General features: G+C 28.2%; 1 protein-coding gene and 1 pseudogene across 3 annotated transcripts in view; one reads left to right on the top strand and one right to left on the bottom strand.

The window, feature by feature from the left end:
- Window positions 1-19,525, top strand: part of LOC145187369 (nuclear cap-binding protein subunit 1-like) — a 49,701-nt gene extending 30,176 nt beyond the window's left edge. For all 3 annotated transcript variants that reach the window (XM_090088270.1, XM_090088275.1, XM_090088262.1), the window contains 14 exons: window positions 3,897-4,007; window positions 5,410-5,474; window positions 5,568-5,630; window positions 5,702-5,779; window positions 5,907-6,010; window positions 6,115-6,249; window positions 8,445-8,553; window positions 14,388-14,481; window positions 15,192-15,295; window positions 15,375-15,435; window positions 15,513-15,578; window positions 15,675-15,824; window positions 18,506-18,619; window positions 19,193-19,525. In XM_090088270.1, the coding sequence (XP_089944396.1) occupies window positions 3,897-4,007; window positions 5,410-5,474; window positions 5,568-5,630; window positions 5,702-5,779; window positions 5,907-6,010; window positions 6,115-6,249; window positions 8,445-8,553; window positions 14,388-14,481; window positions 15,192-15,295; window positions 15,375-15,435; window positions 15,513-15,578; window positions 15,675-15,824; window positions 18,506-18,619; window positions 19,193-19,306 (1,368 nt within the window). In that variant the 3' untranslated portion in view covers window positions 19,307-19,525. The remainder of the gene's footprint in view (window positions 1-3,896; window positions 4,008-5,409; window positions 5,475-5,567; window positions 5,631-5,701; window positions 5,780-5,906; window positions 6,011-6,114; window positions 6,250-8,444; window positions 8,554-14,387; window positions 14,482-15,191; window positions 15,296-15,374; window positions 15,436-15,512; window positions 15,579-15,674; window positions 15,825-18,505; window positions 18,620-19,192) is intronic.
- On the bottom strand, window positions 1,326-3,428 carry LOC149893057 (uncharacterized; annotated as a pseudogene).
- Window positions 19,526-27,277: the final 7,752 nt, after the last annotated feature.

Here is a 27,277-nt window from a genome sequence, read left to right as displayed (position 1 = left end):
AACTTAAAATAAAGGTATATGATAATATTTTGTGTAGTATATTTAAAATCTTTGTCTTGTGTATGTGTACACACACACATACACTAATTGAATCAAATCTTGAATTAAATCAGTAATTTAAGGACATCAGTATTTAAATATTTGTTGCAAAATATATATTTGTATGATAAGCTGGATTTATATTTAAACAAAATATTTTTGTTACTTTTTGGCTAAATCAATTCGTCACCTTTTTCTTACAATATTACAATTACTCCTTCCCATAAAGTTCACTCTTTCAGTTAAAACAATTTGTGGGTTTGGACAGCAAGAAGATCAGTTACAACTTTTGATAGCAATGGATGAAGTCTTACACTTGTTCTTCAAGTATAGAAACTGTTCAATCTAAATATCCCAATATTTTCTCTGTTGTATGTAACATTTTCAAATTAAAATGCAGATCTAAAGTTTTTCTCTTTTGTTCGTTACACTTAATAAAGACATCATCAAACATTTTGCCTAAAATTTCATTTATTTCAGAAAAGAATGTTGGTTCATTGAGTTAAGCTTTGTAAGAAATCATGATAATATTTAAATCCTACTTTTTTTCAGAAGTCATTAAGTAAGAGTTGTCAAGTTGCATCTCTGCTTAGGTAATCAGTGCTGATTTAAATTTCACACCATAAAAAGGTTTTTGGTGAATAAAGTGTGCTCACTTAATTCAAATCTGATTTATTTGAAGTGATTTAAAGTGAGTTTTTTTTAATTAAAGTAGAAAATTTAAAAGTACCATAGTAAATTGAAAAGCGTTGAAGTGTTTGAAGGAAAAAGCTAACTTTATACTCTGTATTTCTAGTAATTGCTTAACCATGTTATTATGTTACTAATTGAAGACCTCAGTGCTAAAAGTACTTAAGTCACAAAATACCCATTTTGAGATAGTGGAGCTCGAAAATTCAAACTGATACTGAAATCAGGCAATATAGATGAAACCATTTCTGGTGATTTGGTTTTATATAGAGAGGTCAAATGAATATATATGGGCATATTTTAGCTATAAACCCATGAATTATTTTTAGATAATGACTATTTTGTTTTTTGACTTAAGTACTTTTTGTCCAAATTCAGTACTTAAGTACTTTTTTCACCAATTAATTTTTCAATAAATTTTTTATTCATTTGTGTATTTGTAGCAGTTAGTTGGTTTTTATTTTACAGGATGAGGTTGCTAACACCATGTTTTATATTTTTTAGCATGTTTTTATTATAAATTAGTATCACAAAATTATAAAAATAAAACATAACACTGAACTTTTATATCACTTTATAAAAATTCCAAATACAAGTTAAACTTCTTCAATAACACTGGTATGTTCAAGAGCTGGGTCTTTGCCTCTGATGTTATTATAAAAAGTGGCTTCAGCTGGAATATTTACATAATTTAAAAGTTCCCTTATGTCATTAGCTTTCGCAGTCTTTACAGGCAGGAAATTGACATATGTCCTATTGGGCTTGATGGATAAAAGAGTAGACAGTTTTTTCACCTGTTAAATGTTGGTACTAAATCTGAAGTCAGTTGTCATCGAATTTCTGCTGAGGGGTTCCTTGCCCCTTTCAAACTTAGCCCCTCTGAATTCACTGATGGCTGTGATGGGTTTTAAGAGGGGGTCAAATGCTTTTCTAAAGTCAAGGACTTTAAAAACAGGAGTCCCATCATCCATCATGTTGTCTGTAAGGGGATGTTCAGCATACACAACATCAAAAGGGCTTGATAGATCTGACTCCTAAATGAGGGAAACCCACTGCGAAGGGAGAATGACATGTCTTTACTTTGCCTCCGCTTTTTTATGTGTCCAAAATTCCAATTACATGGCATTTGGCTGTGTCCTGGAAGTGGGTAGTTGACATACACTGTTGTCAGAAAAGGACTTTTGTTTACAATGCCCTGCAGATATGCAAATATGTACCGATTTTTGTTCTGTGAGAAGCAGTTATCCATAAACATGGTTAACTTTGATATGGAATTATCAAGTATGGAAATATAATGATCTAGACAAGAGATTACCTCATTTGGGCCTTTGGCTGCAAAATGTTCTGCATACAAATACATTTTTGCTAAACTATTTACATTGTCATGTATACACAAATTATGTATCCAGAGTTGTCTCTTGTCCAATACCTGTTAAAGGCAGTGGCAGGTTTTTTTCAAAATCTATACAAACTACTGCAGTGCCTTGACTTAGCTTTGCAGCTGAGGTGGCTTCTGTGATCTGAACATTAGCTGTCCTTATGTAAAGCTCATGTTGTGTTTTCAGGTTTTTGAATAAAGTATTGTTATTTGCTAGTTCAGAAGTCTTTATTTCAGCAATAAATCTCTCACATCTATCACAAATGTCAGAGCGAGGAAATCCAAATTTAATATTGAACTCAAAGTTAAAAATGTCATGGTATAACCAGTATTTGCATGTCTCTTGCAGGTCAAGATTGTTGTAAATAAATAAACAATGCATTTCAGCAATAGTCAGAGAGGCATCAAGGTATTTCTCATGCAGATTCTTTGATCTGCTGTAGTGACTTTCACGTACAGGAAACATTCTTATGTGGTCACAAACACGCTTTCAAATATCTTCATCAATCTTTTTAGGATTGCTATGTTTACCACGTCCATCTGCAAGGCTAACAGAAAAATTAAGTACTTTTCTTTTTAGTCTTGATTCCTTTTTGCTATGTATACCAAGAAATGCTGCTTTGCATATAGAAATAGGTTGTTCCTCAGCAGTTACAGAATAAGAAAAGCTGCTTCGCTCTTTAGCATTTTCTTTTCTTGGCCTTCTACGCATTCCAATGTCAGGATTTGCACTTATGCATCCATGTAGGTATACATGTTGAGTCTCATGGTCCTTAAGAGAAGTAAAGGCTGTAAAAATTCTTTGTCTCTCATCTTCAGTAAGTTTTTTCAAGCATTTACAGCGACATTCCACAATAAATGGCTTCTTTGATGGCTTGATCTTGTTTCCATAAGATGTGTGTGTTTCTCCTGAAAAGATTTGATTTTTTTTTTGTCACTATTAATTTTGTAATATTAAACTCAGTAATAAATTTTCTTAATGCAAAATAATAAATAACTAATAATAACAAGAAAAAAGTGCAATATTGTAATACAAAATCATGATATCAATAATCATGATGAGTTAAAATAATACTAAGTAGCGAGATCTAAACATTAACATTGTTAATGAAATTATTACCTCTAACTTTAGCCAATTTGATTTTATTTCTTTTCCATTTTGATGGTGTTAGACTTCTTGTTTTTGCTTTCAGTTGATTTTCATCAATTTGTAAATTTTCTTTGTCCGTGATTGTTTTAGGTTTAGAAAATAAAACAAAACTGACCAAATGGAGCAAAATGATTGGATAAGCGAAGTTAAGAACTTTTAGCACCGAAACATTGGACTTAATTATTTTTGTCCACAAAAGTTGGTGTTTCTATTTTTTGGTTTGGTTAGAAAGGGGACTTAAGTACATGATTAAGTTTCCATATTTAAACAGTACATAAAGCTTAAGCGGGAAAGTAGCAATAGTTGTTTGGTTTGATTTTGACAAAAATGTGACTTATGTACTTTTAGCACTAAGGTCTTCAATTGGCCTTTTATGTTTTCAAACAACGTGGCCTTTCACTTTTGATATTGTTTTCAAATAATAATATGTGTATGTGTATATTTGTGTGTATGTTTGTGTATGTGTATGTGTGTGTGTGTGTGTGTGTGTGTGTGTGTGTGTGTGTGTGTGTGTGTGTGTGTGTGTGTGTGTGTGTGTGTGTGTGTGTGTGTGTGTGTGTGTGTGTGTGTGTGTGTGTGTGTGTGTGTGTGTGTAATATTATGTGTGTGAATAAATTGTCTATTATACTCTATATCTAGGTTGTTTTTGGTGCAATGTTTCGCTTACCTGAAAATGAACATTTGTTTTTATTTTATGGTTCCCTTATCATTGAACTTTGTAAAATCAGTCCACAAACTATGCCAGGAGTTGTATCTTTTCATTTTATACTTAGTTGCATTTACAGATAGTTAAGGTGTGTCATAATATTTGATTGTCATGAAATAAGTTGAAGGGTAAAGTATGTGTTCATATATAAATATGTCAAAGAAAACTTAGAAACCAAAATTCATTTATGTTTAACTAGAAAATATTTTTTGTAAAAAGTTGTGTAAAAAGTGTTTTTAAAATTTAAAAACTTGAAAAGTATTTTATTAGTTGTGTAAAAAGTCTAGCTTTTCAAACTTTTACTTTTATATTGTACAATTAATATTTCTTTTTTTACATTGAACACAGGAGCTGAAAATTACCTTAAAACCCTGTACTATTCCTTTCCTGATTGTTTAATTTTTATAACATGAAAAACAATAAATAATATCTACCAAGGAACAAGGAAATAACTGTCTGAATGCAAGTCACAAGGATTTGCTGAGATTAAGCCTCTATCTTCAGGAAAAATTCTTAACAAGAAAAACTATTCAATTGCAGGTTTAGTGAAGGATATTCATTTAAAGGTTATTAAAATGTGAAGTAACTATTAAGTAGAAATACAAGCTTGAAACTAATTTAGACATTGCTCGATATTTTGAAATGCAAGTCCCTAACTGCTCTCTGTAGAGGAAATTCCTGTACTTCAGATTATAAGAAAGATGCTTATTTGCAATGCCTCAAAGAAAGTCAAATTCCTCTTAAAAATTGAGAGACATTTAAGAACAGAGAAACAAATAAGGTAGAATAGTGTAGACAAAAGCAAAAGAACAGGAAAAAGAGAAAAGATATCTCAGGTCAACAGCAGAAAGAATAGTTCATTCAATCTTCACAAACTTCTGAGATGGATTATATCATTAATCAAAGAAATTATGTAGATATTTCTAACATTAGAATAGCAAATGTTAGATATGTTACAGGCTTGAGAGAAATCATAGCTTGGATTGATGTTGGGCTTATTAGTAAAAGTGAGACCAGTTTTAGCGACACTAATTTTGTTACCATTTTGGCAGCCATCAAAAAGGAACACTATGCAGCAACCTGAAGTTAAATACTTGTGTTATTTTATGGAAGTCCTGGCATTGTCATCTTTTTAAAACATTTTCAAAGCTCTTGCATGACTATAAACTAAATAATGAACATTGTGCATTACATACACTAAAATTACAAAATGTGTTTATAAAATTGAATTCCAGGTATCTAAACATAAACGTAGTTTAATTTTTTAGCTAATTTAATTTACTTAATATTTTTAAAATCAAAATCCTAGAATTAACATTTTGCCAAAAGTATGACACCCTAACCCTAATTAATTGTTAAATTAGTTATAAATATTTCCACTTATGTTATTACTTTTCTCTACATTAATTCTTCTCTATTTGTTTCTTCTTAACAAAACAAATTTAGATAGCACAGGCTGTTGAATTGTTGTTTGATAGACTACCCACCATGAATATAACATGTGTTGATCGGTATTAAAAAGAGTACTTTATATATTCTATTGGAGAATTTTTTTTGCTTAAGATGACAAATTAGTTTTTTAATGACTAATTTCTTTATTCTAGATTTATTGATTGGTTTTCATATCATTTAAGTAACTTTCAATATAAATGGACATGGGATGATTGGTAATTACGATATAGCTTTTTTTTTTTTTTTCTTTTTTCCAAGTTTTAATTTCAAGTCATATTTGTTATAGGATTCAATATGCTGATAGTAGTCCAAATGATGACCAGCGTTGCCGATTTATTACAGAAGTACTTGCAAAATGTCAAAGGTTGGGCAATAATAAAAATGGCCTAAACAATTCTATCTTTAGTTCAAATCAACAGCAATAAATTAGAGGATTTGACATTAGCTTTATCTGTTGGGTTTATGTGTTTATTTTATTTTGGTATTTTTAGAAGTACTTTTCATGAAAACCTAGTTGAGATTCTTCCAACTCAGCTACTACCTTTACTTCCTGAACCTATGCAAGGATACTTTAGATATGAATGTACTGAAGCAGGTCACTAATTTTTATTATTTTAAATTTCTTTAGTACTTTTTAGTTAGTTACTTTTTAAATATTTAGTTAGATAATAAAACATTTTATTGAATTATCTGTTACAGATGAGCCTGGTCAAGCTACAGTTCGTAAACTAATTGATGGAATCAAGTCTAAAAAAGATACTGACACTTTACTTGCTATATTGCATGAAATTAATCCTACAGAAAAGTCATTCTATCAAAATGATGAGCTTGTTGGTAAATACTTTTGCATTTAGTAATAATTAGGGTAAAAGTACAGTTATTGGCACCTTAAGAAAACATACATATTTGAGTCAGTCTAGTTTATCTGTTGCCATCAATAAAAATTTTCAACAATTCTAATTAATCAAAAATGTTATCTTTCAAATTTTCTCATCAGAACTGGTATAGGTTTATTACTTAGTTTTATATAACTAGATTTTTACAAAAAATTAAAAAATACATTTATTGGCACCTTGATTTTGTAATTGGCACTATATGTTATAGTTATTAGCAGCTATACGTTTTTGTTATAAATTTTTGTAACTTTTTATGAAAAGGATTGAATAATAACATGAAACATTTTTAAAATTAATGTAATAAAAAATTGTAAGAATCTTTAACAATAAGTCACATTTCAAACTCTTCAACAGATCTCTTTTTTTTTTCCTCCTTCATACAATTTTTAGCTATTTTTGAGGTGATATAATAAAAGAAACACTTTCAGTCATTCACACCTTTACGTGTTATTTGCCATACAAGAATAGATTTAATTAAAGATTAAACAAGTGTTAAACAAGTGAATAACACTTGTTTAACACCCAAAAGATTTTCTGTACTTTTTGTAGTTACTAAGTTATTGATTGGTTTCTCTTGAAATTTACTCAGAGAAAGTTGCCTGTTATTTTTTAGATAATAATTGGTCAGCTTCATTTTAAGTATTATTTCTATGTATTACCTTTTCACATAGTTTATACAAGCACTGGGTAAACTTTTTGAAACAAGAGTCGCATTCAAATACTATCAGCCAAAGAACCACATTAAATATTTTGCTTAGAAAATTTATTTTTCAACTTTTTTTAAGATATTTTGCCTTAAAAAAATTTTTAAAATTCACATGTGCAAAAATTTTGAAATTCGCATTTCATCTTGTGGTAAATAAGTGTTGTAAAATATTTCATAGAATGAAATTTACATTTTGAAGAAAATAAATTTTTCAAAAGAATTTTTTCTAAAAAACCTTTAGATTTATGCTTACTACTTGGTTTTTATGTCTTAAAAAAAAAGTTAAAAGTAAAAAAAAAAAAACAGTTTCAAATTATCTTGAGTATCTTATGAAATATATTTCAATCAAGCTAGATAAAACCCTTTTACTCATGCTAGAAAACCAGTTACAGAATTGTTTAAAGAAGCATAGGCAGATTATAAGCTTTTTTAATAAGTAACAAATTTACAGTTGTTTTGATTTTTCCAGGCACTATGTTTCTGAACTTTATTGGTAAGTTTCTTAAAATCCGGCTTCAAGCTTTTAGTAACTGTTCTGAGTAACTCTGACAAATGCTCACTGGTTATATTTTGCATAATACTTTGATTTGACAAATCTCATAGCAGAAAGATTTATATTTGTACATTGAACTAAAAGTTGAAAAAAATTTTAAACTAATCTTTTTCAGTTAAGGACACTTAACTTCAGGCACTATCTTTCAAAAATCCAATAAAGTTTGTTTTATGCAACATCAGAAGATTTTGATCTTCTTAGATATCTAATAGTTCCACTTCAAATTGAGATACTTCTTCAAGCATGTTTGATAGAAATAGACAACAATACTTAAAATATCAATTAAAAAACTATTTACTATAAATCCTAAAGATGATTTAACAGGTAATGCATGTTATCGGACAAATTTTAATTTATGTTTTCTAGCTAATTAAACATGTGGTTTGATGTATAATTTTAAAAAATCTATGAAATGTTTACCTTAATGTTAAAAACACATTTATTTAAAATAAGGTTAAATGCAGTAGAATGAGAATCTTTTTGAAAATGTCTTGAAATTTTTTGTAAAAAACTTTTATATAAAAAGTTGTAAATCATTTTGAAAAAAAAGGAATAGCTCGAAAAACAATCTATAATAACTTAGAAAGGCTTATGTTATACCTTTTCTTAAAGGGGATGTTTTTTTGTTGTTTTTTTTTTTATTTGTATTGAAAATGCTCTATTTTTGTACATTTAATTTGTTTGTAAATAGTAACAATAGTAACACGAAAAAATTTTTACTTCCAGCTATTTAAATAATGCTAACATTAAAAAGTTGTTTATAAATAGTAACATTTAAAAACTTTTTAATAACTTTCTTTATTATTTGTTTTTATTTTAAAAACATCTTTCCTAATTGTGGAATATAGTTCTGCTGCTAACTTGCTTTATTTAGCTCCATTTATTGATCCAACTGTATCAGCTCTTCGAATCGAATGCTTTATCTTAACTATTTTAAGGGCTGGACTAAAAAGTATAAGTCACACATACAGCGCTTTAACTAAGTAAGTACAGATGACTTCTGTAATAGTATAATAATTTTGTATTATAACCATTATCTAATAATATTCTATAATTAATAAAAATATTTTTTTGTTGCTTGTTAGATATTTTATTTTTTGTTATCTTGCATAATCCTTTTTTGTTTTTGTTTTTTCTTGCTTATAATCAAGTGGAAAAATAAATAATTAAAAAGGTTGCAAATTTTTCCACTTCAGTTAAAGTTGGTAATGAAGTAGAAAAGCTAGGTTTTCTTCAGTTAAATAGAACTTTTCAAATTTCAATCCCATTAAATGATAGTGTTTTAAGATTTGTTTTCCTTATTGTAAATTGTGGTTGTTGTTTCAGATGAAGAGGACTTTAATTTGTAAAAAAATATCACAGTGGGATTAAATAAACTAAAGCCAATTTGGTTGCATATAATTTTTCAATTTACATACCAAGGCAAGAACAAAAGTTTTTTCCTTTAGGGATATTTGGAAAAAATTCTGTTGAAGTTTAAAATCTTAAAAAAATATATGTTAAGTTACAGTGTGTGTTGTTTGAGAATACATTTCTATGCTTACATAGATTCTTCCTTTTAGTACTAGAAAAGGAATGATGTGGTTTTCTAGGATATGCATTTTTAAGATAACAAGATTCCAAGATCTCTGTGCATTTGTGAGAAGATTTAAATAAAATTGTTGTTATCAAGAGATAACTCTTATCCAAAGTACCTCTGTACAACTTTTTGAAAAACTTTTAATGCCTTAATATCTATAAGTCCCTCCCTATTTGGTCTCAGTATTTGTTTAAGCATCTTTTCCAGAAACATAGTTGAATTGCCATCATTTTTTGTTTGTAAAATGAAAATGTTTCACCCTAGAAACATGGTTCAGATCTCATTTTGTTCACTGGGTTGTTCTCTTTAAACTTTATTATCTTCATCATTTAGCTACAATCTATAGTTTTTGAGATATTTACAGTTTTACATTATATATAATTAATAATATGTAATTTAAAAGTGCAAATATCTCAAAAACTATATTGTATAATAATTTACATTATATATAATCAATAATATTCAAGCTATATGCTTTTTTGCATAATAGGAGAATTCCATGTGTGTATATATATATGCATGCATGCATACATACATACATACATACATACATACATACATACATACATACATACATACATACATACATACATACATACATACATACATACATACATACATACATACATACATACATGCATACACATTAGAAAATGGTTGAATTCTCCTATTATGCAAAAATGCATATATATTAAATATTATTGAAGAAGTACCTTATAAAACCAATTGTAATCTTTGTAAATTATTGTTGACAAGGTAATTAGATTAGTTACATTAAAGCAAGTGATTGCTTAAATTTAATTAATTTCATTAAATTTTTTTTACGGGTTTGTATTCTCTTTAAAAGTCTAAGATCAGGTTTTACAAATATTTTTTAAAAAAAAGTAGTTTAGATGAGTAATTTATTTATAAAAAATGAAAGTAAAGTTGAAACTTTAGCCTAAAATTAATAATCAACTAAGGGAAATAACACTTGTCTAAATAGCCCTAACTACCTTAAATTAATTATTCTGACATTTTGTTTAATTATAGTTATGTGTTTTATATTTTAGAATTATAAGAGTTTGAACCTTTAGAAAACATTACATCAGATTAAGGATTTGAGGATACTTTTGAAAGAGGAAGTATTTGAGGATAATGTAGGACATGGCTCTTAGCAATTTATTTTGAGTAGGAGTATCATTCACTTACACCGGCAAAAAGAAAGAACAAAACTCATTTAACAAATATTTATAAATTCAGATTTAGAGGTAGCTGTTGTATACTGAAATGAGAATGAAATTGTTTCTAGATATTTCAAACAAAGAAAATGTGGAGGGAGTTACAGTTTTAATAAAAAGTGAAGAAGAGCAGCTTCCAAATAGAGATCATCACAACTCCTGGTGCTTTTTTCATCACACCAGGTGAATGCAAAGGCGATATAGTTATTGAAAATATACCTTTTTTGGAACAATTTAATTACACAGATATAGTGGTGTTAAGTTAATAACTGATTATAACTCATACATAACAAAAGATGAAAAACAGCAACAATACCTTTTACAAATAGTTGTTGAATGTCAGACAGAATTTCCTGGTTGCTCAAAAGCCTCCTTATCCCAAGCTCTGCTTTCTCAATAATGAATTAAAGTGTAAATTAATTTCATGAAGATTGTTTTATGTATAAAAAATTGTTGTTATTGTTGTTGTTTTTGTTGTTGTTGTTGTTGTTGTTGTTGTTACTACTACTACAACTGCTACTTGCTATATTCTTATAAATAAGGATATAATAAGTCAACAATTACAAACAGTTCAAAGAGATCATTAATTGATTAAATTTATCAATTAGATTAATTAATGAAATTAATTAGATTTAAGCAATCAGATTGCTTTAATGTAACTAGTTTAATTACCTTGCCAACTATTATTTTTCTTCAATAGTATTTAAGTTATTCATTTTTGCATAATAGAAAAATTCTACCATTTTCTAATGTATGTATAATGTAATAATGTATATATCTAAAAATGTAAATATGTAGATATTTCAAAAACTATAGGTTGTAGCTAATTAATGGAGATAATAAAATTTGACCTGAATCATGTTTCTAGGGTGAACCATTTTCATTTTGCAAACAAAAAAATGATCTTTATGATCTCTATGAAAAAAACAAGGATGAAAGTTTTTTGAACACTGTTGTCCATGAATATTCTGTAAACTTATAAATATAATTAGTTTAGATTTTGTTATGTTTTACAATAGTAGACAGAGATTTATATTCTGCCTAATCAAGTTTCCACATTTATGTTTAATTCCACGAACATTTGGTTGGTAGCAGTATGAACCCAAACCTCTATCTTTGTGTGCTTTTTTTGCTCTCCTTGCTGCACTTCAGAGAAATGTTTGATAGGAAATTTATATTACAGACAGATACTGTAGAATATTCACCAAAGTTGTTTGTATTAGTTTTCTATTTACTCAACAATGCTTGAAGAAGAGTCCAACATCTTTTAATTACATTATTTTGATGTTTAGTTAAATCTCTTGAAGTTTTGTAATTTTTTAAAAAAGTTTATAGCTGCATTTCTATATTTGGTTCTTCTGACATTATCTATTTGTTTGTATTAATTTTGTATCTACTCAACAATGCTTGAAGAAGAATCCAACATCTTTTAACTAAGCTATTTTGATGTTTAGTTAAATCTCTTGAAGTTTTGTAATTTCTAAAAAAGTTTCATGTTTTCAAATTATCATAATTATGTTCAACTTCACAAACTCTTGGTTGGTAGCATTATGAACACAATTTCTGTCTTTGTGTGCTTTATGTTTTCTTCTTGCTTATAAATTCAGAAAGTTGTATGATAAGAAAGCTAGGATTTTTACAGGCAGATAAGAGCACAAGCTAGTAGATAAAACAGTTACATTCTTGTCATCTCTTGTGATCAAGCTAAAAAAAATTCATTGCTTTTTGGCTTAGTATAAGGTTAAACAATAATTTAAATAAAATTGCTATAGTTCTGTATTGACATTTTTAGAGTGTTGTAAAGATGTGTTAGATGCTTTGTTATTGTTTATGTTCCAATCACAATTTCATTGTCAAGAACTATTTGATTTGCAAAAGGTAAAACTCTGTCAAAAAATCTCCCCAAAGGAAAGTTTTTAGTTTAATGTCTTATCTATGTATGTAGATTCAGAAAAAATTTATCAGTCAGCACAACTAAAGACATCATTTTCTTTCTCTGATCAAGCTATTGCATTTGAACATCATATTAAGACCATTAAAGAAAACTTATTAAACTCCCACTTCTTTCTGATCTTGCTTATCATCATTGTGTACCTATCAAAAAATTTCTGAAAAAAACTCTTCTTTTTATTAATTAGTCAGAAAAGTGTGAAAAATGAGATACTAAAGCAAAAGGCTTGGAACAAAAAAGATCTTTAAGTCTCCTAAAGATTAATTTTGTTTCAATATTTCGGTATTAACAAGTCAAAAATTGATCAATTGTATGCCCAAATAAATAAGTGCAGTTAAAAGTAATAATAAAAGAAATACAACTAATTTTTTTCAAGTTTCAATATATTAATTTTTTTTTTAATTTCTCTGTATAAAATTAAATTAACATTTTCTGTAATTTTTTTTTTTTTTTTCAATTGATTCTTTTTATGAAATTATTATCACTGGAGAACAAAAAAAAAATTTTTTTCTCTGGTACCTGAATTTTCATAACTGATTCTAGTTATATTTTTGATGTAGAATCCAATTATACTATGGGATATTTCTATCAGTTTTAGTTTTTGAGATATTCAAGTTTTTCTGACCCAGTGGTTCTACCCTTGCATTATATTAACAGACCATAGTTAACCAGCATGCATTAATTGTTGATTTTATTTATGAAGTTTTTGTTCTATTGTATTTTATATTTTGTCATATATTAAAAATTAGAAGTTAAAAGTTTTTGACATGGCATCATCTTGAAAATGCAATAATGATTGTGATGCATTCTGTTTTATCTGTGAATACATGTTCTGTCAGAATTGAAAATCTGTTAAAGACGTTGTTAAAAATTAGTAGGACCAAGATAAATCTTGTGCACCTCATATTGTGTGTAAGACATGCATAGAATATCTGCATCAATGGATTAATTGGAAAAGAAAGTGAATGAAATCTGGTGTCCTGGTGGTGTGGAGAGTAACAAGGCCATAATGATGTTAGCTACTTTTATTCTGTTAATTTTTATGGCATCAATTGAAGCAACTGTAGTAAATGGATATATTCTGATCTAGCTTAAGAAGATGACCCATTTCACATTGTGACAATATACTTGTGCCAACTTATAATCTGCCAGATATATATTATACAAGTTGGATGAATCTGAGATTGAAACCTGATCAAAAAGGCATAGACTTCAAAGGACCTTAATCATCAAAATCAGGGTTCAGTCAAGAAGAATTGAATGACCTCATCAGAGAATTCAGTCTGACAAAGAAGTTGTCAGAATTCTTGGTATCCATATTGGCCAGAAAAAACTGTTTCCAGATAAAATTGCTGTGTATTGCAAAAAAGAAAAGAATGTTCTTGTTTATTTCACAGAAGAGAACAAATCCATCTTTTGTAACAATGTTAGAGAATTGCTGAATAACTAGGTGAACTCGAATAATTGCGTTGTGATTGGTAGTTATTTATAGACAGTTCAAAGTGCAGTCTTGAGTGTGTGTTTCTACACAATGGCAACAATTACAGGTCAATACCAATGAAAGCCATAAGGCGCCGTGGCTTCAGTGACATGAGTGACTGAATTCTGTCCATATTACCTTTCAAGTTCTGTCTTATTGATGTTGAAATAAACATTTCTTCTGTATTATATATATATATATATATATATATATATATATATATATACTGACAATTTTTGTGTTATAGTTAGACATACTTAATAGTATTGCAATACATGCATGTGGCATCAAGTCACATATGCCTTATATCCATAATATGATCTGATAGAAAAAAACTAATGTAATTTTTGAAATCTATGACTCCTAATTTCTCTAAAAAAGACCTTACAACTTAGATACTAAAAATTGTGTTCCCCAGTGTATTTAGATGAGGGAAAATGGTTGTTTTTTTTTAAAGATTTGTTGTATAAAAAACAGCAAATCAAAAAAAATATCATATCAATGAATTACTATAAAGTTAATTTTCTCCAAGGGTGTTTTTTTCTATCACTGTATATATCTAAATTGATTGAAAAAACTTTTTTTAGGTTTCATTCCATGTTTACTGAACTTATAACAAACAAATCTGAGCAACTACATGTTTTAAGAACTGTTAGAGAGTTTTGGGGTAGAAATCCTTTGGTATGTATTTTATGTTTTCAATATTTCAAAGTTTTGAAAACTTAACTTTTTTCCTAAGTAAAAGAGTATTTTTTACTTTTTTCCGAAGTAAATGTTTGAAGTTTATGGTCTTAGAAGAATTCTTTAAAGTTATGGTCTTATGATCACAGATTTAGTACAATATGAGTATTTTAAACACTATGATCATACATTTAAAACAATATGAGCATTTTTATCATTTTAAGCTGTGACCCAATATCCACTTGTCAAATGTTACTGAAAAGTTTTTCATTTTTTTGCACCACGATTTTGCCACGAAAATTCAACTAGTTTTTTTTCAAACAGGTCTATTAAAGAAGAGGGCAGTCTTTTTTTAAAAAAAGCTGCCTCTTTTTTAGACTTTTAATTAAAAAGGCTGCTCTCTGATTTTTCTGATTTTTACATCATGATTAATTCTTGATAAAGTTTTGAAATTGTGAAAATGTTTGATATAATTTTGACAGAAATGGCCATATTTGACTAATTTCAGAAATTTTTAAGTTTTCGTTTTGTTTCTTTAAGGGGTAAGGAGGAGGATGCTATAGGGAATTCAAATATGCAATTAAAAACTTTTACATTTGCAAAGTAAAGCTAGTTGAAACCAATTTGAAAAAACTGTATAACAGTTCATATCTAAGTAAAAAGTGTGAAAATTTGCTGACTTTAAATTTTAAGTTGCAATTTCTCTTTAGATGGTTCTTATTGTCATCGACAAAATGGTTAAACTCCAGTACATCCAGTGTAGCACAGTCATTAATTGGATATTCTCCAAAGAAATGGAAAATGAATTTATGAGGTACTTTTTGAGACTATAACTTCTTTACATTTAAATCAAATAGCAATAAATAAAATGATTTAATGTTTTTTTACTAAAGGTTCACAACATGGGAGCTCATTCACAATACTCTCAAAAAAATGATGAAACATAAATCTAAGGTAATATTTTAAAGAATAGTAATCATAAAAATAAAATCCAAGTGTGCAGTTAGTGATAATTCTCTGTTCATTGATAGGTAAAAAAGGATTTGGAAGATGCGCATGAGCGTCTGGATGTGCTGATTGATAAAGCCAAACGAGAGGTGAAAATCTTATTAAAGAGTTTTAATCTTTTTTATTCTTTTTTTTTCTTTTACTTTTTCTAAAATTTCATTATAAATTAATATTTTTTTATGTAGGAGCAAAGACATGGTGATTCTGAGGAGGACGAAAGTTACAATACGTTGCAAGCGGAGATAGAGCGTCGACAGGAGGAGATCGAAGAATTAACGCAGAAGGTTGAAACTGCAAAAAAAGACCAAAAGGAGTTGTTCTTGATAGTTTTTCAAGTATGTTTTAGTATAAATCTCTTATACTTTGATAGTTTTTCAAGTATGTTTTAGTATAAATCTCTTATACTTTGATAGTTTTTCAAGTATGTTTTAGTATAAATCTCTTATACTTTGATAGTTTTTCAAGTATGTTTTAGTATAAATCTCTTATACTTTGATAGTTTTTCAAGTATGTTTTAGTATAAATTTCTTATACTTTGATAGTTTTTCAAGTATGTTTTAGTATAAATTTCTTATACTTTGATAGTTTTTCAAGTATGTTTTAGTATAAATTTCTTATACTTTGATAGTTTTTCAAGTATGTTTTAGTATAAATTTCTTATACTTTGATAGTTTTTCAAGTATGTTTTAGTATAAATTTCTTATACTTTGATAGTTTTTCAAGTATGTTTTAGTATAAATTTCTTATACTTTGATAGTTTTTCAAGTATGTTTTAGTATAAATTTCTTATACTTTGATAGTTTTTCAAGTATGTTTTAGTATAAATTTCTTATACTTTGATAGTTTTTCAAGTATGTTTTAGTATAAATTTCTTATACTTTGATAGTTTTTCAAGTATGTTTTAGTATAAATTTCTTATACTTTGATAGTTTTTCAAGTATGTTTTAGTATAAATTTCTTATACTTTGATAGTTTTTCAAGTATGTTTTAGTATAAATTTCTTATACTTTGATAGTTTTTCAAGTATGTTTTAGTATAAATTTCTTATACTTTGATAGTTTTTCAATTATGTTTTAGTATAAATTTCTTATACTTTGATAGTTTTTCAAGTATGTTTTAGTATAAATTTCTTATACTTTGATAGTTTTTCAAGTATGTTTTAGTATAAATTTCTTATACTTTGATAGTTTTTCAAGTATGTTTTAGTATAAATTTCTTATACTTTGATAGTTTTTCAAGTATGTTTTAGTATAAATCTCTTATACTTTGATAGTTTTTCAAGTATGTTTTAGTATAAATTTCTTATACTTTGATAGTTTTTCAAGTATGTTTTAGTATAAATTTCTTATACTTTGATAGTTTTTCAAGTATGTTTTAGTATAAATCTCTTATACTTTGATAGTTTTTCAAGTATGTTTTAGTATAAATTTCTTATACTTTGATAGTTTTTCAAGTATGTTTTAGTATAAATTTCTTATACTTTGATAGTTTTTCAAGTATGTTTTAGTATAAATTTCTTATACTTTGATAGTTTTTCAAGTATGTTTTAGTATAAATTTCTTATACTTTGATAGTTTTTCAAGTATGTTTTAGTATAAATTTCTTATACTTTGATAGTTTTTCAATTATGTTTTAGTATAAATTTCTTATACTTTGATAGTTTTTCAAGTATGTTTTAGTATAAATTTCTTATACTTTGATAGTTTTTCAAGTATGTTTTAGTATAAATTTCTTATACTTTGATAGTTTTTCAAGTATGTTTTAGTATAAATTTCTTATACTTTGATAGTTTTTCAAGTATGTTTTAGTATAAATCTCTTATACTTTGATAGTTTTTCAAGTATGTTTTAGTATAAATTTCTTATACTTTGATAGTTTTTCAAGTATGTTTTAGTATAAATTTCTTATACTTTGATAGTTTTTCAAGTATGTTTTAGTATAAATCTCTTATACTTTGATAGTTTTTCAAGTATGTTTTAGTATAAATTTCTTATACTTTGATAGTTTTTCAAGTATGTTTTAGTATAAATTTCTTATACTTTGATAGTTTTTCAAGTATGTTTTAGTATAAATTTCTTATACTTTGATAGTTTTTCAAGTATGTTTTAGTATAAATTTCTTATACTTTGATAGTTTTTCAAGTATGTTTTAGTATAAATTTCTTATACTTTGATAGTTTTTCAAGTATGTTTTAGTATAAATTTCTTATACTTTGATAGTTTTTCAAGTATGTTTTAGTATAAATTTCTTATACTTTGATAGTTTTTCAAGTATGTTTTAGTATAAATTTCTTATACTTTGATAGTTTTTCAAGTATGTTTTAGTATAAATTTCTTATACTTTGATAGTTTTTCAAGTATGTTTTAGTATAAATTTCTTATACTTTGATAGTTTTTCAATTATGTTTTAGTATAAATTTCTTATACTTTGATAGTTTTTCAAGTATGTTTTAGTATAAATTTCTTATACTTTGATAGTTTTTCAAGTATGTTTTAGTATAAATTTCTTATACTTTGATAGTTTTTCAAGTATGTTTTAGTATAAATCTCTTATACTTTGATAGTTTTTCAAGTATGTTTTAGTATAAATTTCTTATACTTTGATAGTTTTTCAAGTATGTTTTAGTATAAATTTCTTATACTTTGATAGTTTTTCAAGTATGTTTTAGTATAAATTTCTTATACTTTGATAGTTTTTCAAGTATGTTTTAGTATAAATTTCTTATACTTTGATAGTTTTTCAAGTATGTTTTAGTATAAATTTCTTATACTTTGATAGTTTTTCAAGTATGTTTTAGTATAAATTTCTTATACTTTGATAGTTTTTCAAGTATGTTTTAGTATAAATTTCTTATACTTTGATAGTTTTTCAAGTATGTTTTAGTATAAATTTCTTATACTTTATTTCTGTTTTCCTCTTTTTGTAAATTAATAACAGTTTTTTAATAATTTTTGGCCTTCCTTCTCTTTTGGTCTTCTTTTTTCTCTTTTAAGTGACATAATTTATCCATGTTTAGCGATTCACCATGATCATCACAGAACACGTCTCTGAATGCGAACGAGAAGGCAGAAGAGTTGCCAATTCTTGGTATAGGTACACTCTGCAAAGGCTGCAAGAAATATTTCTTCTGGTATGAATCTTTCGTCTTGATTAACTTTTAAGGATATTTTTTTTATATCTGATCAACTCGATTTAAGATAAATTTTATGCAGCGTTTTCTGTTTAACACCAATTAAACTTGATTTCGTGTCTTGATTTCTGTCCTGACTGGCTTGATTTCGTGCATAGTTTTCTGTTGTGTGCTGTATAAAACGTCTTTCAGTCACAGCAACCATTCTAATGTTAAAAACTCATAAATAGCATTTTTAATTGACTTTAAAGTTGGTATTATTAAACTGTAAAATGTTTTGCTTGTGAGCAAATAGTCTGTAGAAGCAACAGTCAGATAATCTGTAACTGTCGGACTTAAGCCGAGGAAATTTAACTATCAAGAATAAAATGCCTATTATACCTAATGTGTGTGTGTGTCATAATATATCATAAAATGTGTTTACTACATGTTTTTTTTTTTTAATTTGTATTTATTTTAATTGTTATCATTAATGTAATTAGTTAGCTATTGCGGCTCAAGCCAGTTTGGTTAAAGTTAATTATAATTTACACAATCTCATGTTTAATTTATAATTGTCATTGTAATGTTTAGTATCATGCTGAAATCGACCAATACTCAGATAAAATGGAAAAACTGATATTTACTCCGGACATTGCTCCACACATTCTCGAAGTTTTTAAACGCTACAAGTCTTTGCGATCTTGATTGTCCTCTTTAGTGCATCAGTTTCAAATATATCGAGGAGTCATGCTAGTCAAGCCAAACGATGACCAAGATTTTTCAGATAGTCTTATGGTTTAGCAGACTCCTATGATCGATATTCTTCGTTGGATTCGTTTAAAGAAAACTAATTGCAGCATTCTTTTTCTTCATAACTATTTATATAGAATATTATAACTAAATAGTAAATAAGAAATTGGTAAATCAAGAGTTTTTTCTTATGAGCAAAAATTAACAAAATTTTTAGAAATAAAATTTTACGCAAATGTTCTCAGCAGCAATTTTGAAGCTTCCTCCGAAGTAAAAAAACTGAATACTAGTGTTTGGGTTGCTTTGAAAATAGCTGCTTGAAAAATATTAACTAAAAAAATAGTCGGAAATTCTATAAATGAATTGAGACTGGAAAGATTTTTCTAAAGCATTAAAGTTGTATATGTTATTTAAGTTGTATTATCGCTTTAGTAGAAGCTTTCGTGTTATGATTGAGAAGCAGTATTTCATTTAACAAACTTAAAATAATTACAATTTTATTAAGAAAAGTATTGACTCTGTGTATCAAGTTATCGTTTATTCCTAATCGTGTTTTCAATTTTTCAAAAGACATTCAATGAACTATTATCAAGAATTATTTTTGTCACTCGCCGATAAAATTTAATAAAAACCTGCATAACTTTTATTAAGTTAATTCCCAACTTTTCGGTTGGGTCAGAAATTATTTGAGTTTAGGAGAGTTTTACTTAAAATATTCTTTTTACATCAAAAGGTTTTGTATACATCAAAGGTTCTATAATTTAATATTTTAAATTCCTATTTAAAAATAATACTTTAATGACCCTAATCTTTAGTAAAACAACAATTTCAGAGTTCTTTTCTATTTGTTAAATTTTTTTGTCACGACATGACAAAAAAACTTCAATATATAGATTGTGCATCGTCGAGCGGAAATTTTAGACAGTTTGTAGTGATTTATACTTTTTAAGGTTTTTTCTTTTTTTGGAATTCAGTTTCTAATAAACAATAAAAAAAATTATCTTTTTTAAAGTTTTAATATTTTAAAGGGATTGTTTTAAGGTTTAAAGACACCTTTTTTTTTGTTAAGTCCTTTTTCTTGTTTCCTTAAATATTGATTTCAGCACATGGTCACAGGCTGTCTCTTTTCTTTGGATTAAAATACATCTACTAAGAGTTGACGTTATTGCTAAAAACATTGGTGCGAACTCTCGACGAGCTGCTTTAAAATCATTTACTTGCTGTGAGTTTTATTAAAAATTGGTAGAATTATTAAATAAAAAATTTAATAAAAATTGGTAGAATTATTAAAAACTGGTAGAATTAAAAAAAAATCCATAGGCAAATAGAACAGGGTACAGTTTGGTAGTTGTGAAGATTCGGTCTCAAATTCTAATTTATAAGTTTTACTTTAAGACTAGTTGGGAGTCTTAAATAAATTATTAAAATGGTTACTTTCCTTTTTCGTCAAACTTTAACACGTGTTTTTTATCATGTGCCATACTTAAGCAAATATTTAAAGAAAGTTTTTGCAGCCTTATTAGATATGCTATTTAAAAAAAAAAAAAACATAAAATATTAAATACGAGCTGTTCAAATTCTGCACAAATCTTGTTTTGTAGAAACTTATAGTAAAATTACAAGCGAAAGAAGACAGAATGGCACGTAATGAATACAAGCTAGGCAGGAAAGAGATTTCACCATTGAACGTTACAATTGGACATTGATCCCAAATACGCATCAACACTTGTTAAAGTATGGTTCGATATAAATAAAACAGAGTTATGATGTCGTTATCACATATTGGAGATAATACTGGAGAAAATATTTAGTTTTAATATTTCAAAATCTTCAATTATAGAGTTTTTTGGATTGTATCAATCTGTGCGCTTTTTCAAGCGGACTGATTAATACGAACAAACTGCCACAAAAGACCTTCACCCTACAGCGATCAGACTCACAGTATGAGACTAAACGGATATGGCGTTAAGTGTTGTATCTGATCTATCAAGATGGTCAACGACCTTGCAAAGCACGGCGTTGCACTAATGCATGTTAAAGTCTTTAATAAAACTCAATTAAGAACAAAAGCAGGTCCTTCTGCACGTCGCACTATGCATCGCTTAGCGGAAATAGGATTTTGTACAAATTTTTTAGGGATTTTTCATATTTAAACTTTTTAAGTTTTTTTTTTTTTTATTCAGTTTTTAATTCTTCATAAAAAAAATTATTCTTAGTTTTTTTAAACTTTTGACATCTTAAGGGTTTTTTTAAGGTTTAAAAAAACTCGCATTTTTGTTAAAATCTTTTCAAAGTATATGATAAGTGTTAAATTTCTTTAATATTTTTATGCGAAATTAAAATAATCATTTATTTAATTGAATGTAAAAAGAATGTAGAAATAGAAAAAAAAGGTTTCTGCATAGCATTTTTTTGCTGATTTTTTGATTGCTTAAACATTGATTGATTTGAGCATGTGATCATAAGAACTTTCATCAGTAAAATCACTGTACATGCACAAATCCTTTTCTATATTTTTATTCTCGAAATCACTGTTATTATTATCGCTATCAACATCGCTATCATCAAAATCTATGACAAAAGCTTCGTCAAAATCTATGACAAACCTTCTTCTAACTTTGCTATAACTTTTTGTGTGTGTTTAGAAGAATTTTTTTTTTTTAATGCCATTATTTATTTTACTTTGCCATTATTTATTTTACTTTAAGTTCTAAAAATAAATAAGTTACATCAAATTACACACACTCTCACACACACACACATAATATATATTTATGTGTGTATATAAACATGTACAAAGCACACCCAGTAACTAATATAGCATTCTACTCAATATAACCATAAGTAACATTTATAATCACATTCACAGTAATACTACATTTACTAAAAAATAAAAATAAGAATAATGATATTATAAATGATAATAATAATAACAATCTTTAAAATTATTTTAACAATTAAATGATAAAAAAATATTTTAATTAAAAAATCTTATCGCTTAAAACAATAATAATAATGGACGGGATTTTATACCGTTGAAGCGCAGTGTTGTTCCACAACAACAAATTGATTTTGTTTATTAGATCAAAAAGGTAGAAATAAACAAAAAAATAAATGAGTAGTAAGAACAGTACCATGTTAAACTAGCATTAAATATTTTTTTCACAACAAGATCAGAATTATAAATCTTTTAAATTAGTAGTATTCGTTGTCTGCTCCGAGTAACTACAGGGTGTATACTTAATTTCTGACCCCCTATATCTCGGTTTAAGAATACGGTATTTCAACACATACCATTTTATTACTGTCATATCAATTTAATTAGACAAAGAATATATGTTAATAGTCAGTAATCAGTATTTTGTCCATTTCTTTCTATGCATTGGGTAATTCTCCTTGGCAGGCTTTCTACTAGGCGAAAACACTCTTCTTGCGTAATGGCAGCCCACTCCTGTTCAACACGTCTGATCAACTGTTCACGATTACGAGGTCGAGGATTGTGTAAAACACTGTCCTGGAGTCTTGACCAAATATGTTCGATGACATTTAAGTCGGGCGAGTTGCCAGGCCAGTCGGTCCACACTGCTGGAAAGTCTCTGTTGATCACATTCATTGTTGCTCTTGCCGTGTGGCAAGTTGCTCCATCTTGCATCAGAATAACTTTATTTCTCACAGGAAAGATGGTCTTATCATCAGCTGCACGTTTGTACACAGGTAGAATAAAAGTATTTTTCGGGCTAAAGTAGCATTTAAGAGAGCAACTCAAAATCTTGTGTTTGTAACATGTGGGGGGTCAGAAATTAAGTATACACCCTGTACTTCACCTATAAAAAATCATCTACAAAATGTCAGTGGTACTCTGAATTAGTAAAGTAGACTTTTTCTACAGCCCTTTTCAACTTTCCTTTATAAAATAATATTGTTTTCAATCGGTTAGGATGCACTACTTGCTTTGGGGAAGCTTAGTTTAATTTGTTGTTAACAACAACCCAGCGCATGAAAGGGTTAACACATACTTTTCCCCCAAGGCATATATTCTTAAGAAAAAATTTTAAAGCCTGTGCCAAATTTTTGCAGTCTAAGTTTATTGCAGTAAATAATGCTGGTTGTATGGTTAGTTTCAAAATTTTTCGAAGATTAGCTTTTGAGTTGGTAAAAAACTTTAACAAATGTGGGAAAAAAAGCAGCTTGTTCTTTACTAAATAGCACCAAAACCTAGAAAATCTTTTTTAGAACTTGCGAGTAGGATGAAAAGTAAAAGAACTGATAATCTTCAGGGAAAAGAACTGGAAGAACTTCAACATGCTGTAAGGTCTAATTTACATGGTCCAAATTTATCATTGCATACTTTTTAGAATTTGAGACGAACAGACAGAACATGGGCTGAATTTTAAAAAATTGTTACACAAAATCATCATCTTGTTCCTCCAGGTTTAACCAAGTTAAAAGAATACAAAAAAATTAACATATCCAGAGCAGGTGAAATATTAAGAAACTGAAGTAAAATGTTGTCTATTCAATATGATCAAACATTCAGTCTCCAGAGTGTTTGAGTATCTTTTGGAGGATGAAGATAATTCTATTGAATTTTTAGTACAGGAGAAACGTAATAACATATGTTATTTGCAAAGTGGGTGGTGGTGGTCAGAGTGATCAATCTGAGTTTCAGAATGCAGCAACTATGAAGAGAGGTGTGGATGATTCCACTGTGTATAGTATAGTGTTTGTACTGTTGGAGATTCGAAGTGGAAAAAAGATACTATGGAAAAAATGTAATCCAAATAGTCCTGATGCAACCCGTCATCTTATGTTTTGTTTTGCCAAAGAGACTACTAGTTTTATTCAAGAGAAGTTTGAGCATTTACAAAATGAAATTTTGTCTTTAGAGAATATTCTGTTTACACTTCATGACAATACTTTCGTTATAAATTCAAGTTTGTCAACTATTTGTACCACAATGAATGATGGTAAAACACTTAATGCTGTGGTATCAAAAATGCTTTAAAAAAATATAGCATCTCTCTGCTGTCATGTATGTCAAGCAAGTCCAAAGCAGTTTAATTTGGAAACAATTTGGAATAAAGATAAAAATGTAGACAAAAATATATTGAAACTTGGAATTTGCAGTCTTCATTTGTGGATATGCAGCATGGAGTGGGTTTTCAATACTGCTTGCAAACTTCCAGCAGTGAAACAAGGAAGAAAAATTCTAGCAAAAAACAGCCAAGAAATTATTGAAAACAAAAAAAATTCCAGCACTTATTCAAAACACAATTAAAAATAAGGGTATCTTTTGTCCGAAAGGGAAGGGGTACATCCAACACTGGCAATGTTGCACGAAAGTTCTTTAATTATCCATCTGTGACTGGAAGAACTTTAAAGTTGAATACCATTATAATCAAACTATTTGGGGACCTGCTCATTGATATGAATAGTACAACCGCAAGACCGGATGTAAAAATTTTCAAGCAGAAATCTGAACGTCTGTTTAGTCTCATTTCTAATGATCAGTTTTTAAAAGCCATTCCAATGTCACAATCTGTGCATAGAATTGTAGTTCATGGTGTTTCTTTTATTAAATATTTTAAGTATCCAATAGGTTCTTTGTCTGAGAGTGCCATTGAAGCCAGGAACAAAGCCAACAAAACTGCACGAGTAGGTCTTGGACGATTCTTTTGCTGAAAATACTAGGGATACAGCTAATTATTTTTTATGACATCTGACGTGTACCTATATTGTAAGAAGAGCAAAATGCAAGAGGTATAAAAGCTATGCTGCAAGAAGATTAAGCTGATAACTGTTGGAGAAAGCTATGTGTATCTTTAAATTTAAATATTTAATGTTATTGTTTAATTTTATTAATGATACATTTTAGGTGCTGGTGGTAGCCAATCTGATATTTCTAAGGTCTTTTCACATAATCAACACAGTATGTTTTTTTTTTATGTTTGCAAAAAAAAAAAAAAAAAAAAAACTTAGTTGTTAGAAAAGTTGAAGCATAAGAATCCCAAACTTTTATGTTTGAGGAAAATTTGCATCAATTGGCCTCAAATTGACTCAATTTTGCCATGTTTTTGTTTTCCGCAAAGATGTGTCTAAAGTCTTATTTCTACTTAGTGATGCATAGTGCAATTCTCGAAGGCTAGTTGTAAATATGAAATGTTGCTTCATAAAAGGGTTGCTGAGTAGGGATTGCAATCCCGCACACTTTTCAATCCCGCGGGATCCGCGCGGATTTTTTTAATTTTTGTGCGGATCCCGCGGGATCCCGCGCGGGATTAGTAGGTTTCTTATGCACATTATAAAAGGCAAAATGACAATTGTATTTTTCTTTCAAGTATTTCAGAAAAAATATACTCAACTTATTAAATTGATAAGATAAGGTAAATAAAGCCAAAAAACGCAATTCATTTGTAAATCAATATAATTCTTAACATTTAATGAACAAAAAGATAAGCCAAAGTACATAGAACATCTTTAAGCTTTACGTAGAACTATTAGCTTTATTTGTTTTTTAAAATATCAAATTGAGAAAATGATTGTAAGAAATGGGCTCATAAGAAACAGACCCTACTTAAAGTATCATCACTTAATCTACTCCTCAAAGGACTGCATATGTAACCAGCAGCTGAAAAAGCTTGCTCGGCCTCTACGCTTATTGGTGGTATGGTCATCAAGTAACTATGCGCTTTATTTAGAAACTTGCCTCTTACTCCATTACTTTCATAGGCAGACATTTCCGGCTTCAATAATTTATCAAAGTCTAAAGAATCTAAATTTGGTCTCTCCTTTACATTTTCTGTCCAGCTGTTCTTGTCTTTCTGTGTTTGATTTTCCAATTCTTTTTTCAGCGATAGAATTGTAGGAATAAGTATTTGGGAATTGTTAATAAAATCTACAGCTTCTTTTTTTCCGAGTTCATTTTCTTCGTCGGATTTTTTAAGTAAACTAGTAGTCCATTTAAATTCTTATTACGACGTTGTGTAAACCTCTCACGAAGTGCCGCGGCTAAATCTATGCTCAAAAGTGATGATTGCTTTTGCAATTTATCTAGCATAAATTGAAAAGTTGTTTCCACCGTAACAAGGTTCGATTCTCTTCTGCATTAAAGTTCGAGACCAAGTTTTAGTGGTGCCAGGCAAATAATTAAGTCATTGATTTGGGACCACTCTTCTTGGGTGAAACGAATTTCTGACCCAACATTAATTAAGGCTTTTTCAATGCACACTTTTAGTCTATGAAATCTTTCTAACATATCGAACATACTGTCCCACCTAGTTTTACAATCAAGAATCAACTGAAGCTTTTTCCCGTGTTCTTGTAGGATATATTTCTGTAAATATGTATCCTTTTTGACAGGAGAGTTTTTAAATATTTTTACAACCTTTCTCACTTTTTTTATGAGATCTTTGTAATTGCTAACCAATTCACCAGATGGTCGGTCCAAAAGCATTGTCAAACCATTTTCTTTATTTATAACTTCATCATCCTCAGTTTTACCACATTCATCTTCTTCTTCACAATTTTCATATGTAATAAACGATTCTTCGACTTCTCCGCAGTTTTTCTTATAAAAGATATCAATAACTGCAAGTTGTATTCCATGAGCATAACATAGCTGTTGATAGCAAGACATCATTTTACCGACTTTTACCATCACACTTGCTCTATCAGTGGTCATGGCAATAATGTCTTCTTGGAGGTCAATATCGAAGCTATTTAGCCTTTCTGAAACTAACTTGACGCAATATTCTGCATTACACGATCCATGGATTCGAATCAATCCAAGATTAAAGTGTTTCGCCTCCATTTGTAAATTTAAGTTTAAGTATCTCTGACTATTTTGTGATGTCCATTCGTCAAACGTTATTGAAAACTTTTGATTTTGCTTTTTTAGTGATGTGAATTTTTGCATTATATCGGTTT

The sequence above is a fragment of the Hydra viridissima genome, unplaced genomic scaffold, assembly GCF_058129835.1.
Source record: "Hydra viridissima isolate aposymbiotic clone 2 unplaced genomic scaffold, HvirCarnegie_v1 scaffold_1, whole genome shotgun sequence".
In the NCBI taxonomy this organism is placed as follows: domain Eukaryota; kingdom Metazoa; phylum Cnidaria; class Hydrozoa; order Anthoathecata; family Hydridae; genus Hydra; species Hydra viridissima.
The sequence above is the reverse complement of the archived record's forward strand: the minus strand, read 5'-3'. Positions and strand labels throughout refer to the sequence as shown.